Here is a 14744-nt window from a genome sequence, read left to right as displayed (position 1 = left end):
CACGAGCAGATGATACCTAGGTTGCAACGTTCCAACTGAATGTTCACCGAGGCACTACATTTCATTGTCATATATTCTAAGCCTCACTAGCCTGGCCTCCCCGAAATTGATGAGGTCAAGTACCTACGGTACCTAGGTAGGTAGGTAAGCTTCGACCGGCTTGGCAGCAATTGTCGATGCATCCGTTATTGCCTCTAAGAATTTCAATCAAATTGCACAGCAGGACTCCAGTCTTTGCGCAAGGCGGTTTCCGGTACCCTGGTTACTGCCTTCCAGGATTTATCAGCGGATCATCAGGTAGGTGCGCGTGAAGATGCCTTCCGCACGTCCAAGCCATTCCTTCCTGAATCACCACGAGACTCGGAGACGATCATAGGCCCGGCTGTGTAACGACCTCTGCAAGGCTGGAACAGACACCGCTTCGACCTCCAATTGTTATCCACAGCTAGAGCCTAACGTATCGCCAATGTCGAGCGCTCCCCTGGTTGGCGTGGCCATGTCTCCCGTCTCTCCGTCGCTTAGCCGGGAAAGGGCGCTTCCCAGGTCAGCTCTCATTCGACTTCGGCGCTTAGCGACTTAGCATTGCCACCACAACTGAGCCTTGCTGTCTGCCTGCCCGTTACATACTATAGCAGCATGTTAACATGGCGTACTTCTTTCGTAAAACTTCATCGAATGCGACGGAGTGCTCTTGCTACTGCTAAGGTTTGCTCATTGCTCCACGGGAAACCTTGTCGTTTTGCTGAAGTCCGCCGTCACAACTGGCGACTACTGTTGATGAAGCATGGCACTTGTCTTACGTCAGGCTGCCTCTTCGAGTCCCAAGAACCGCCTTTCCAAAGCCCTGGACGACTTCGAAGCCCATCTGGACAAAAACTGCAAGGTCGTATTCGAGAAGGAGCGCCGCCAGAGTCAACCTACTCTCGAGGATGTCTTGAGCTTCACGGAAAGACTTGACAAGGAAAATGAGCAACGTCGTTGTAAAGGCGTTGGACCACGCCTCAATACGATCCTCGAAGCGGTACACCAATTCTCGGGTGTGATTGATACGGTGGTAGGAGGATCTCAATCTAAGCTGGCCGGTCTCCTATGGGGTGCCATCAAAACGACCTTGTTAGTTATGCAAAATTCGTCCTCCTATTTCGACAAGCTATCCGACCTTCTCATGCACGTCGGCAGAAGCTGTCCACGCTTTCAGGAATATGGTCTTCTATATTCCACTTCGGCCAAGTTGCAGCTTGCCCTATGCGGTTACTTCACCGTTGTAGTAAGGCTCTGCCAGGATGCAGTCAATTTCATCACGAAGTCCTTGGTTGCACAGCTGTCAGCCACTATTTTTGACCCTTTCCAGACCGGATTTGGGCAATACGAAAACGAACTCACGCGCCACGGCAAAGCCATTCGAGATGAGGTACGTCTGGCAGGCATTAAGGAGCAACAGCTCGTCAACACGAAGAACGAGAGCTTTCATCGCAAATATCTTGCGGAGAATCGCAAGAACAAGAGCGAAAAAGCAAAACGCCGCTTTCTCGAAGCCTGTTCTCAGTACGACTATAAACCAGCATTCCTTCAAGCTCTTGGTCGTGGTCAGAGCAGCTGGATACTTCACACCACAGAGTACATGAAATGGACTGAACCCGCTTCGAGCATTATCTGGTGTATTGGTAAACTGGGTTCGGGAAAGACTGTTCTCACAGCCAATCTGGTACGGAACATTCTCCGCATGGCATCGAGTCAAAGACCGTCTGCTATAGCCAGTTACCACTTCTGCAGGTACGATGAGGCAAGGTCGCTCAATGTTCGGACCATTGTCGGCAGTATCGCACGACAGCTGCTTCTTTCAGCACCACCAAAAGCCTTTGCAAACTTGGAAGTGGACTGGTTTTCCCTTGACTCGGACCAGATTATGGAAATTATGCGAAAGTTGCTGCCTCCTGGTACTCAGGAATACTTCGTCGTCATCGATGAACTAGACGAATGTGACACCCCCGAGTCTCTCCTTGTGTATCTCAAAGAACTGCTCACATTTGATCGCAGAATTCACGTTTTCTGCTCGTGTCGCCCAGATACGTACCAAAGGCTTTCCCCAGACTTGGAGCCCAGATACACCGTATCAATGTTGAATAACACTGAACTTGAGGGGTACATCAAGACCGAGTTGGAGAGGCGCGTTGCGAATGGTGTCCTGCGAGTGGGAGACAGAAGTATCATTCCAAAAATGCGCGATGCTTTAGTCCAGGGCAGTCAAGGAATGTAAGCATATCTGTCCCCCATCCTGCCTCCAAGACCTACTGAACACGCCTTCAGGTTTCTCTGGGTCGCTTTTCAACTTGAATCGATATGCTCCGAAGAAACAGACCGAGGGATCATGGAAGCCCTTGGTCTATTACCAAAGGACCTACCAGAAACATATGACCGCATCCTCGGGAAGTTGCAGCGCGGTAAGAGGGGTGCAGTCCTTCGAGAAGGGTTGCTCAAAATCCTTTCTACAGCACGGCGCCCATTGAAACTAGAGGAGTTTCGCGAGGCGCTGAGTATAGATCCTGGTAAAACGATCTGGCCAGCGGATAGCTTGATCAACGATATCGAAGGGGCCATTCCTCGCCTATGCGGCAGTCTGGTCATTGTCGCCGAAGGCGAGGGTACTGTACATTTTGCCCATCACAGCGTGAAACAACACCTGCTATCCCACGCTCAGGGACGGGCTGGCCTCCTGCGCATTGACTCTTCGCAGGCTGACTCGTATCTTGGAGACATTTGTGTAACCTACCTGAACCTCAATGTCTTCGAAACACAGATTTTCAAAGTACAGACGCGTAAACCATTGGTGGTGACGAATATCTCCAACACCATAGCTCGAAATTCCTACTCTACAACTGTGCAGAACCTGGCGTGGGCCTTTTCCAAGGTTAAAGGGCTCTCGCAACGAGACTCTTGGGTCGACCTACACATAACGCCAACAAGTTCGTCAACACCGTTTCGGTACGAGTACGCTTTTCTCGACTATGCAGCATGGTTTTGGCTAGATCACATTGAAGGCTTCCGACATGCTACGAACACGGAAACATACGAACTCTTCCATCGCCTGGTTAGGGACCAGGTGAGTATCTCAAAGCCACCGTGGGAATTGACTCTCGACCATGAAGGTGGTCTAAAACCGGTTCCGCGGTTGTGCTGGGCTGTATCAAGGGAGCGAGTAGATTTGGTTGAGGCGTTGCTTAACATGAACGAGGTCGATGTCAACCTCCAGGACTCCGATGGAAATCCCGCGTTGTCCTTCGCTGCGTGTTCTGGTCAAGACGCCGTGGCAAGGCCACTATTGCTGGCGGGCGCCGACGCAGGTTTACCAAATGCGAAAGGGTGGACGCCGTTGATTCAAGCTGCGAGATATGGTCACGAGTCGACTGTACGCCTCCTGTTGGACCACGTCAAATACGATGCCAAGGTAATTGCGCATAGAGACTGGTATGACTGGACGGTGCTCCATCATGCGGCCGCGGCGGGTCATGAAGGTGTCGTCAAACTGCTTTTGGGACTGGACGGTGCCTGCATAGATGCTGCGGACAAGTCTGGCATGACGCCACTCGCGAGTGCCGCAAAGAACGGGCATGGAGGTGTCTGCAGCCTGTTGCTCGCTCGTGGCGCAGCAGGCATGGACCAGAGAGACCGCCAATATTCGAGAACGCCGTTGTCATGGGCGGCGGTTTCTGGCCATGAAAAGGTGGTTGCAATTCTCCTCGAGCAGGATGGCGCCGACCCTTGGTCGAAGGATATTGACTGTCGGATGCCAATGTCACACGCAATGGAGCAAGGCCACAAAGGAGTGGAAGAGCTACTCAGAGCCTTTCGAGCTGCTGGGGGGTCGAGACGGGCAAGTCAACGTACCAAAAATCAGGGCCTAGCAATTGGCCAAACGATGACATTTTTGCGCAAGCCACTTGCAACAAGACAAAACAGCCACGATCGGTGAGGAGACGATGTTCGTGTAGATAGCGTGGGCAATATACACAGAGAGACCAAGGAAAGGAAAAGCAAGACTTGCATACCCTCGTAAAGTCTGAAATGATACAATCAATTGTATGTACTGTTGCCATGCGCCCAGGCAAACGCCATCGTCACATAATAACGAGAATGTCTGAAGCAATGCCTTGTCGCATCCGGCTCTCCACGCAGCTCTCCGTCGTCACTCCGTTCCTCGGTTCAGCAGCAGGTTCCGTGGTAATCAAATCTTTAACAGCAGTCGGCAAAGCACTCGCAGCAGTCGGCGCAGCATTCACATCCTTCTTCGGCGACGAAGCAGCAGCACAGGGCGGCAAGACTGTGAAGATACTTGTTAGTCTTATGTAACCGTAATGGACGGACTGTTGGAATGTTTCTTACCATGCCTGCAAGCATCCTCCACTTCTCTTCTCCCTCACAACGACAGGAGGTTGTTGTTGGTATCCCATTCCACCCTGTTGTCCGTACTGCTGCGGAGGCCCTTGCTGATAATATCCTTGCTGTGGAGGGCCGTTGTATCCTCCTTGTTGGCCTGGGTACCTGTGAGATTGTGTTAGCATGAGTGTCGCAAACGCGCGAAGCCATTGTCATTACGATTGAGCAGGGTATTGAGGGCCGCCCCCGTAATAGCCACCCTGTTGTTGTTGGTTGTTGTAATATCCTTGATTCGACATTGTGAAGTGACTGTGTTTGATGCGATGAAAGTGAAGCGAGTGGAAAAGTGGTGATTGATGAGGTGTGTGTCGCAATCGATGAGAAAGAAGGTGGAGGTGTCAACGGATGAAGGATGTCAAAAAGGAAGCGAGAGGAAAGAGAAGCTGTTTCAGGCGGTGGACTGCGCTTGGTCGGGCCGGGTGAGTTTTAGGCCTGAATGATGATTTGCTTCAGGTGCGATTGCCACGGTGCCACCCACACTTTGGGTGCTTATCTCCAACTTCCCGCGGCACGAAGCGATGCGATTGTCTTTCTGCTGTTACAGATCCGGGTTTGAATCAGATTATGGAAGATTGCAGATTCCTCTTTCTGCCCATCCTGGACTTATATCTCGGTTGCCTTCCTTCTACTCCTAAATGATTCCGGAGGCGAATCGCCCTCATACAGTCCAGACTCTACAAGGCACCAGTGGCATCTACGACCGAGCCGACATTCCAGCTTGCATTCGCTCTTGATGCGCAATCCGTCCAGGCGCAGCTGAACAAAAAGACCGGCCGACGCTCGCTCAGCCACACCACCAAAGCCAACCGAGCACCTTCGCAACCAATCATGCTCGCAACGTCGAGCACTTCCACTACGATCACGGGCTTTCATATGATGCCGCTTGCAGAGTCATTGGTTGCCACAAGCACCTCTTCAGCCACTCCGCCAAGTACGGCCACGAAGCCATCGGTCGCAAGCAGCAGAGCCATCGGGAGGCTAGACTCTGGCAGCATAACACACCCAGTCCTACGCACACAGTGGCAAGTTGATCCTGAGTAACAACGAAAAAGGCAATAACTTTTAGATACATCCCAATCGCCGCGAAACGTTGCCAGCAAATCCAAAACGCCTCCCTCAAAGGAGCATACAATGCAGCCGGCAAAAGCAGGCCTCTGCACCTCGAACACAGCGTCAAAAGGAACACATCCTCCCAGACATGAGTCCACTGTTGTCAAGAAAGCCTACTAGTCAGGCTGATACCAAACCCATCACCTAATCATAATGTGTCCACCACCCTGAAACATCTGTGTACAACCAAGAAGATACAAGGTATGTCTATTGCACCCACATACAGCAAGACAACCAAAACAGGTAATAACATATCCACCTCTTCATAAATTATGTCCAGTCATCATTCATCAGGTCGTTCAATATTGCAAGCCAGCCTGCTCTGGGAGAAAATAGCCAGTCTGCCCAAAGACAGGTTGTGCGACCATATTGTCGTAATACACTGGCTCTTGCATGACTTCGAATCCAGGCACGCCGACTTGTTGTGCCATATCCCCCGTGATATCAAAGTCGTTGGTGGTCATATTGCTGGGGTGGGCATTGATCATTTCATTGACGGCAGCAGTCTCGAAGGTCGCGTCGGGAATGATATCCTGGACCACGACTCTTCCGTTGATGTTCAGCTCCAGCTCTTCATACATCCAGTGTTTGAGCATTTCCATAGGTGGGTGATTGCCTCCACCCATACCACCACGGCCTTCACTCTTGATGCCACGGCCACCACGGCGATGTTTACGTGGGTTGAAGTGAGCTCGACGCAGATGAGCGGCAGCATTGTAGTTGGCGCCGTACGTCTTGCGGTTGCGGCAGGCTTTACAATTCGACAAGAAGCTGCCGTCGACAGAGGCGTCTTTGCAGATCCATACTCGTCGCACTTGAGCATGATGACGTTCGATGTGTCGACGCAGTTCGTGATCACCGTGAAAGCCAAGCGGTTGAGCATTACAGAAGCGACAGAAGGTCGTCTTACGTGGCGGCTGTTGTCGAATGGCTCGTGAAATCTCCGCCTTGTGCTTTACTGTACCATCTTCAGCTTTGACGGCGACGATCTTCGGTTCAGGAAATTCAGCATCAGACGACAAATTGTTCTTGATGCATTGCATCCTCGGCGCCAAAGGTCGCGAGACACTGTTACTGGCACTTCGAGGGACCACTTCTTGTGGCAGCCCTCGAGCCGATGACAAGTGAGACTGAGAAGAAACAGAAACGGATGAAGCATTGCTGCCAGACGATGGCGAATTCTTCATCTCGTAACTGGAAAGAGAAGACGATGACGCAAAGTCATCATCGTGAAAAGACATATGAGAAAAGTTGTTGTAGCCAGATTCGGCTGCAACAGAAGGAAAAGGAAAAAATTGCGCAGAATCAACATCATGAGCTTGAGACATATGTGTCTCAAGCATGTCAACCGTTTGGGGGAGTTTCGACATCGACGTTGAGTCCATGCGAAACATCCCAAACGGTTCACAGAGCACATCATTTGTGTTTGTCCGAGTCATAGGCTCGGACATGATTGTCGATGCGACCGTGAGGCCTGCATCGCTAGTAGCAGTCAAGGGAGTATAGACTCCTGGTGACTCTATTGCTGGGGTATACGGTGATGTGAGTTGAGACATGTACTTTGTTTGCAACTCACCACGCTCCACAAGTGTGGGTGGCGTCGAGGACAAAGTCTGTGGCTGTAAGTCTACCGACGACTTGGCGAGGAAGTCTGACGGCGAGAAGTCCTGGACCTCTTCGATGAAGTTGAGATTGGATCCATGATACCTTGTTGGGTAGGACGCAGCGGCCGGTGTGCGGCGCTGACCGCTCTGCCGGCGTGGAATCAGCATAGGACCTGTCGTATCCGTGGTCGGAAGACAAGGTGAGGTGTGCGCGGAAGTTCGACCAGACTTCCTCGAGGCGGTGGAACCAGCAGGTGCCGAAGTATGTCGTTCGAGGAAGGGTGCCGAAGGAGGCGAGGACGCCATGGAAGCCTTTTTCTCGATCCGTCAAACCAAAGCCACAAAGTAAAGATCACAAGGAGTACATACATGGCCAGCACGTTTGGAAGCGGGCTCTGTACCAACAACCATTGCACTGGACGCAGATCGTTTCTGGGGAAGTGAAGTACCGTGGGTCGGACCTGGATTGGCCATGGCAGCGGAGCTGATGGAGGTCCAGTAGGCCGACCAACGCTTTTCCCGCTCAGCTGGTTGAAGGTGTTGGTGGTCCTGGTCATAGACTGCCCGACAAGAGCGCACAACTTCGATCAGAGCGTTGGTATTGGGATCCATGACTCGTTGACAAAGGTAAGATCTCCGGACCAAGTTGAGAACGGCTGAACCAATCTAGGCAATGGTCAGTCCACAGAAACCTGTCAAAAGCATTGTCAGGTAAACTCAATACTGACTCAAGAGATGATGTTTCGAAAGAGGGCGTGAAATGGTGAAACAGGGTGCAACAGAAAAATCCGTGGAAATGTCAGTAAGTGAAGTTAGCAACAACAAAAGTGAAGCGGAAGCAATATGGGAAGGGTGGAATTCGAGTCGGAAAGAGGAATGGGGATTGGGATGGCTTCGGGGGGTGTTATACATAGTCACGATCACGTCTTTTGCCGACAAGGCATATCGGGCGATGCGATAAAGGGCTGAGAAAAAGGGTTGCGATACCAGGCGTGGGAGCAAGGTGCTTTCCAGACTATGACGATGCGAATGTCGGTGGGAAGCAGGGTGTGAAAGTTGAGGACAACTCGAATTGGGCAAAGAGCTGGTAGGTTCATGATCGTGAAACAACCCTGGTGTTTTGAAATCGACTCTGGATGGACAGCAGAAAGTTCCGGCCTGTGGCGGCCCATGTTGGTGGCCTTTCTCTCGACCTTCTAGGCACGCTTCGGGCCTAGGACAGGAGCCACTTCCCGAACTTCCTATGGCCCACGTTGCCTATCACCTTACCTGTGCGTTTTCGGGCGTGGGCATCTCCCTCCGGGCACGGCTCGAACCCTGCCACAAACCCTTTTTCCAGTCGGAACTGCTTGAAATGTGCTGAATCTGGCCAAGCAAGTTACGACACTGGACTGCTTGAAAGTTCTGGCCCGTCGATCATTGTGATTGGCGGTCTGCAAGGTCCTTCTAGCGAGGTTTCCTGCTGGCATCGAGAAGGAAAAGATCGGATGGGTGTTGATTGGCGTTTCAATTGCAGCTGCAGCTGTTTACTGGTCGCCTCACTTTCGACCTTTTCTTGTTTGCGTCCTGTGGTCATCAACGCTGGTTAGTCGTCTGACTAGATCGGTGCCCAACCAAGCCACTACAACTATTGTTGATTCGCCAACTGAGCAAGCACTTATGCATAAAGCACGGTCTGTTTATCACATGAGGGACGTATGCGGGCATGAGATCTTGCCTGTGCCGCGTGGGTGTTGTGATCGCGCAACGACAACTGGACTTGACCGTTTGTTCGGCAAACATGATAGAGTTATACAAGAAGACAAATGACCTGCAGCCTTTCAAGTGCAGTTTGGGCTGCAGACACGGAAAAAGGACGCTGCATCTTCTGTGGAACGTTGACCGCGGTCTGTAGCGATGAACAGATGTTCCTGTGTCACGTTTCGCGATTCGTCCCGCCCAACGGCAGTCGTTGTAGAGCAGATGGGAGTTAGGCTTCGTAGAGCCTCAATGTACATTGTGGAAGGAGTCTTTGTCGTCTTGTGCTTGCAGAGGAACTACTTGCTAGCACGATGGGCTCTTCTGCCCAACGTACTTCTACTGACGTACCGACTGCGGATGGACGGGAAAGTGTTTTCCCTGCTGACGAGGCCGCGAGACAGGCCAGCTGCAGTGATCGATGGAAGTGATGGTAGATTTTGTGGCTGAGAGGTGAGCTGTCATCTAGCATGTGAATCTTGCCGGCCTACACGCCTACCAGGACGCTGCAGACTGAGAGTTCAAGGATGTGAGCAAAGGAGAGTCGGGAAAGATGCTTCCTTCGTACGGCCAGCTGTGAATCTACCCAAAGTTGGAGTGTCTCTTGCAGGTCACGGATGAGACACAGCCTAGATCGATAAAGAGTTGCAGCACCATTCCGAGTGTCTTGTTCAATAATCTAGAAGCATTTTGTTTGGGATATGATCTGTCAAATGTGCAGGAAGGCCGAGACCATATAAGATAGGCACGTTATATGAGACGATCAGGGCCGATGCTTGATCCGAGATTGGAAGAATTCGGGTGATGACCTTCGATTTCCAGAATATCAGTCCCTGTTGATCATGATTTTGTTGAGGATGATCATTGCTGGCGATCCAGTAACGTGGAAAGTACTCGACATGCGAAGCGTGAAGGCTGAAGCAGATCAAAAGCTCAAGATAGGAAAAGGAGCAAGGCGAAATATTGTTCCGCCTTGCCGGAGTATTGCCGCATGGTCGCGATCTGATTGGCGTGAGTGAGGGCAATGTAAACAAACACCTTCGATCACTGCTTGATTTCTAGGAGCCGAACACCACCACATCGCAGTTGTTGTTAGAGTCTCTCGACAAGATGTCTGTCGGCGAACTCTTCGCGGACGCGCAACGCTCCCTCGTCGGGCACAAGTCTCTTGCGAAGCGACTGCGCCGGCTCGAGAACAGTCCCAACTTCGAAGCGCACGTCAAGCAATGCGTCTTTCGACTGCTGGACGTCAGCAAATCCGAAGTCGCCGGCAATCGAGTCATCAAGTTCCTTTCCATCTATCTCGAGTCGGCAGATGCATCAAGCCGAACCACATCCTCTATTCTGCTCGCGTTACTGCCCTTCCTATGCGCGAAAGACAAGACAGTGCGGTACAGAGCAACACAGATCATCTCTCAGATTCTGGGAGTGCTAAGTGCAATTGACGATGATCTATACAAAGTGATCAGACATGAGTTGATTAAGCGTCTGCGCGACAAGGTTCCTGCGATCCGTCTGGAGGCCGTTCTCGCTTTGGGGAGACTCGTTCTAAATGAAATGGAAGAGGAGGACGAAGAGCAAGATTCGGATGAAGATGTCGCGCCGGGTTTGCTGGAGAAACTTCTCGATGTGCTGCAAAATGACACCAATGCTGATGTCCGGAGAGCACTTCTTCTGAATCTTCCGTTGACGCCGAAAACATTGCCATACCTGCTGGAACGGGCGAGAGATCGCGATGCGCCGACTAGGAGAGCACTGTACTCACGGCTGTTGCCTAAATTGGGCGACTTCCGCCACTTGTCGTTGTCGATGCGAGAGAAGTTGTTGAGATGGGGATTGAGAGACCGCGACGAGAAGGTCCGTCAAGCTACAGCTCGTCTGTTCAGGGAGCGCTGGATAGAAGATTGTGCTGGGTCGAGGGTCGAGCAGACTATCGTCGATGACGCAGATCAACCGAAAGAGAAAGTCGGTTTCTACGACCCTGATATTGCGGCATTGTTGGAATTGCTGGAAAGAATCGACACTCTGAACACGGGCAACGAAACTGGTATTGCCAGAGAAGCCATGAAGGAGTTTTGGACTGGTCGACCAGACTACCTTCAGGCAGTGTCCTTTGATGACGAGTTTTGGGACAATCTGACCCCCGAGTCTGCTTTCATGGCACGAACTTTCAATGACTATTGTCAACAACAGCAAGAGCCCAAGTACCAAGCCATGATCGAGGAGAAGATGCCTGAAGTCACTCGCCTTGGATTCCACCTACAGAAACACATCAACGAGCTTTTGGTCAGAGTGCAGGCCGCTAACGAGACCGACACTGACGAGAAGCTCGCCGAACAAGCCGAGCAAGAATTCATCGTCGAGCAACTTCTCTACATTGCGCAGACCCTAGACTACACTGATGAGGTCGGCCGGCGGAAGATGTTCTCTCTACTTCGTCACGCCCTTTCAATGGCAGATCTCCCAGAAGAATGCACCAGGCTTTGCGTGGAGGCACTGCGACTGGTCTGCAACCGGGATGCAGCGGGCGAGAGGGAATTTACTTCTGTTGTCCTCGAAGCCATCGCCGAAGTGCACGATAATATCGCCTCTGACGACCCTGAGGATGAGGTGCCTGACAACGACGACGAAAGCTTCGTCTCGGCTCGCAGCGAAGTCAGCGACCACTCGTCTGATTCGACGCCTACGAACGGCGGCGTCAGCAACGGCAAGAAGAACAAGAACAAGAATCTGTCAGAAGAAGAGCAGGAGGCGCAGGCCATCAAGGAGATTGTCATCAACATGAAATGTCTGCACATCGCGCAGTGTATGCTTCAGAACGTCGCTGGCAATCTGCAGTCCAACATCCACCTGCGCACGATGTTCGATAACCTCGTCATCCCTGCTGTGCGGTCTCATGAAGTCCTTATCCGCGAACGCGGTGTCCAGTGTCTGGGTCTGTGCTGTCTGCTTGAACCGAAATTGGCCGACGAAAACATGCGACTGTTCACGCATTTGCTCAAGAAGGGCCATGAGACGCTGCAGGTCATGTCGCTGCAGATTCTGTGCGATATCCTGATGGCGCGAGGCCCGGCTCCTGTTGATGGTGGTGCGGCTGCTGCACCGACGTCGCCGAATACTAGCGGCGGCGAGATCGAGACGAGTACCACGAACAACAATCACCACAGTCAAAATATGACGAGCATGCTTGCGCCGTTCATCAAGGCCTTGTCCCAGAATTGTCCGGAGGAAGTGCGCGCCACGGCTACGACGAGTCTGTGCAAGCTTATGCTGTGTGGGTTCTACAAGGACAATGAGGAGTTGTTTGACCAGATTGTCGAGAGGGCAATGCAAGTTACAGCTAAGGGGTGGGAGTTGCTGGAGAAGGTTAAGAACGCTGTCGTCGTGGATAGAGAGAAGGAAAAGGAGAAAGAGGGCGTGACCGTGATTGGAGCTACAAGGTTGAGCACTGAGGGCATCGGCAGCAGCACACCAGGGAGGCCCAGCGTTACACCAGGAAGAAAGAGTGGCATCACACCAGGCCGAAGGATCACAACAGGGAGAATGAGTGACGAAGGGTTGGATATATCGGCATGATGCTGCATCACCATGACCTGGAAATGATATATTGTAGCATATTCAATCGGTGTTTCGCGTTTTGAGCCCAGGGTATCACAATTCTTTTTGACGCATGCCGCCACGACGTTGTCTTACAAAATACCCTGCTTTTGCAGATCCAAGTAGATCCTCTCGGGCATGACGTTGCCCTCTCCATCCTCCATTTGGACAACTCCGTCCTCTTTACTCTCCTTGTCGCGCTTCTCCCGCTTGATCTTCTCCCACAGATTCAACGCCTCTTGAATTCCGGTGATCTCGCGGAACAGACTCAACCCGCCGGTGCCTTGGCCCGTGATGCCCAGACACTTCAAGCCGTAAATGTGCCGCGCCTCGCTGAAATGCTTGTCGAACGCCCGCCTGCCCATGTACACGAAATTACCACATATCTCGCACGTGAACTCGACGCCCAGACCGTGCAGCTTGTACAGCCAGTAGGGGATGGGCTTGCCGTCCCAGGCGAGTGGAAGTTTGAGCGGATTGTAGATCCTCTCGTCGCTGTCGGAGTCACCGTCCGAATCGTCACCGCGTCGGTCGGACGCGGCGATCGCGGCATCGTCTTCGGCGAAGAGGGCGTCCAGCTCGGCTTGTCGTTCTCGCTCGGTCATGCCTTGTTTGCGTTCGACGTTAACGCGGGTGTTGCTGCGTTCGTTAGAGAGAAGGTCGGCGAGGGCGCGGATGCGGAATTCGTGGGAGGCGATTACTCGTTCTTTCAGATGTGTGCCGGAGAGTGAGGTTGCGGAGGGTTGATTTGTTGTGCCGTTAGTTTGCGACTTTTTGGCCTCGGCGTTGCGAATGTGCTTTTTCCCCGTGAGATGGGCTTTGTAGACGTTCGCATTACCGAACTCCTTCTCGCAATCGGAACACCAAATTCCAGAACCTGTGCCTTCTGTCTGCGGTCCGGCTGTGGAGTTGGTAGGTGCTGTCTCTTTCGTCCAGCCTGGAACTGTGCCCGCTTCCCATGCTGTTTCAAACTCTCGTTCCATTCGCAGGAACAGTTTTGCTAGGTCATCTAGTGGTCTTGTCCTCCGCACGAAGCCTTCAAGATAACTGGCTAGATCCGCCACGTATTTCAGATATGTGTCTGTCACCTTACTCTGTCTCTTGATGGGTAGCCGAGGAGGTTCGAAGGCATCGAAGTTGTCGAGATATTGGAGGTACGTGAGGCGCTTGATGCCGGGAAGGTTGAGGTAGTCTTCGTGTAAGGACGTTAGGTCCAGGAATCTGCCGTTTGACTCTTCTCCGGTAAACATGTTGTCAATTTCAGAAGTGATGGGTTCCCCTTCTTCGGGTCGCCGGCGCTTGTATGCGCGTTCGAGATTCTCGACCGGTTCATTGGGATAGCGACGGTGGAAGTCCTTGACCTCTTCTAATTGTTTGTAGAATTCTTCTAGCGGGTCTCCCGTGGAAAGGCTTTGCACTTCCTTGAGCCGCAGTCCTTCAGCATCCTTGTAGATGTCTAGTAAGCGCTTCGACTGCTCTTGGATGCGTGTGAGGAAATTGTTTATTTGGTGGTCTCGGTTTAGACGGTCTTTGATCTGTTTTGACGTTAGCCAGGATATTCTTTCGTTCATGTCGGGTGATGAACATACATTCCTGGGATCTTCTGCAACACGTTCGGCAATGGCTTGCTCCAGACGCTCCAGGTCCTCATGGAGGAATCTCTGGTCTTCTAACAGCATATTGATTGCCCGTGTCTTGGTGTTGATGTCTAGGAAGTTACCTGTACCTCCCGACGACTCTTTGCAGCCTCGAAATTCATTTCCGCGAGAATCAAATCTGGTAGGCTAAGCGACCTATGACAGCCTTGCACGGGACTCAGCCTTGCGCCTTGACGAGGCTGTACTTTTGTATCGGCACACCTTCCTGTGCAATCACTCAAGTGTATCTCGACCTCCTCGTCCTGACCTCTTCCTCTTCCAAATCTTACAGGTTTCGTTTGTTCTGGTCGGACGATCCCTGCGATGTCTGGCGATGACATGCGATACGCTGGGTGGCTTTGCCATTCGACGCATAGTTTCAAAGCTGTCGTCCTGCACTAATCCCAGATCCTGGAAGCGAGCGTGCCTGGAAGCAGCCTCTACATGAGTACGTCGGTCACGCCATTTGACGTCTATATTGTCCCATTCACGAACCATTTCCCCTTTGCGTTCCATTACGCTTTTCTATCGAGTCTCCATCGTCTCCACAGGCCAGTGAGAGGTGAGGACCTTATCAGAAGTACCATTCCCCAAACATTCCACGGCTTCCGAATACCGCACTCGT

At 52.0% G+C, this 14744-nt stretch overlaps 5 protein-coding genes across 5 annotated transcripts; 2 read left to right on the top strand and 3 right to left on the bottom strand.

Moving 5' to 3' along the window:
- Positions 1 to 784: 784 nt before the first annotated feature.
- On the top strand, positions 785 to 3970 carry EDD37DRAFT_648738 (uncharacterized protein; the record flags this gene model as incomplete). The annotated part of the gene is made up of 2 exons (XM_062818057.1): positions 785 to 2253; positions 2308 to 3970. 2 exons carry the CDS (start codon positions 785 to 787, stop codon positions 3968 to 3970), a joined length of 3132 nt encoding a protein of 1043 aa, XP_062672193.1.
- Positions 3971 to 4230: 260 nt separating this feature from the next.
- Positions 4231 to 4673, bottom strand: EDD37DRAFT_648737 (uncharacterized protein; the record flags this gene model as incomplete). Its single annotated transcript, XM_062818056.1, has 3 exons — positions 4231 to 4318; positions 4381 to 4539; positions 4594 to 4673. The coding sequence occupies 3 exons, from the start codon at positions 4671 to 4673 to the stop codon at positions 4231 to 4233; spliced, it is 327 nt and encodes a 108-aa protein (XP_062672192.1).
- An 869-nt stretch (positions 4674 to 5542) lies between these two features.
- On the bottom strand, positions 5543 to 8208 carry EDD37DRAFT_338937 (uncharacterized protein). Its single transcript, XM_062811667.1, has 4 exons — positions 8059 to 8208; positions 7518 to 7814; positions 5812 to 7460; positions 5543 to 5745 (listed from the first exon to the last, which is right to left on the bottom strand). Exons 2-3 carry the CDS (start codon positions 7758 to 7760, stop codon positions 5844 to 5846), a joined length of 1860 nt encoding a protein of 619 aa, XP_062672191.1. The 5' UTR covers positions 7761 to 7814; positions 8059 to 8208; the 3' UTR covers positions 5543 to 5745; positions 5812 to 5843.
- Positions 8209 to 9942: 1734 nt separating this feature from the next.
- EDD37DRAFT_338910 (condensin complex subunit 3) lies at positions 9943 to 12783 on the top strand. The gene has a single exon (XM_062811666.1). It carries the CDS (start codon positions 9996 to 9998, stop codon positions 12459 to 12461), a length of 2466 nt encoding a protein of 821 aa, XP_062672190.1. The 5' UTR covers positions 9943 to 9995; the 3' UTR covers positions 12462 to 12783.
- On the bottom strand, positions 12518 to 14205 carry EDD37DRAFT_338906 (uncharacterized protein). The gene is made up of 2 exons (XM_062811665.1): positions 14072 to 14205; positions 12518 to 14017 (listed from the first exon to the last, which is right to left on the bottom strand). The coding sequence occupies exons 1-2, from the start codon at positions 14159 to 14161 to the stop codon at positions 12575 to 12577; spliced, it is 1533 nt and encodes a 510-aa protein (XP_062672189.1). The 5' UTR covers positions 14162 to 14205; the 3' UTR covers positions 12518 to 12574.
- Between the last annotated feature and the right edge of the window lie 539 nt (positions 14206 to 14744).

Source organism: Exophiala viscosa (genome assembly GCF_022695815.1).
Source record: "Exophiala viscosa unplaced genomic scaffold EDD37scaffold_3, whole genome shotgun sequence".
Lineage (NCBI taxonomy): Eukaryota > Fungi > Ascomycota > Eurotiomycetes > Chaetothyriales > Herpotrichiellaceae > Exophiala > Exophiala viscosa.
The sequence above is the reverse complement of the archived record's forward strand: the minus strand, read 5'-3'. Positions and strand labels throughout refer to the sequence as shown.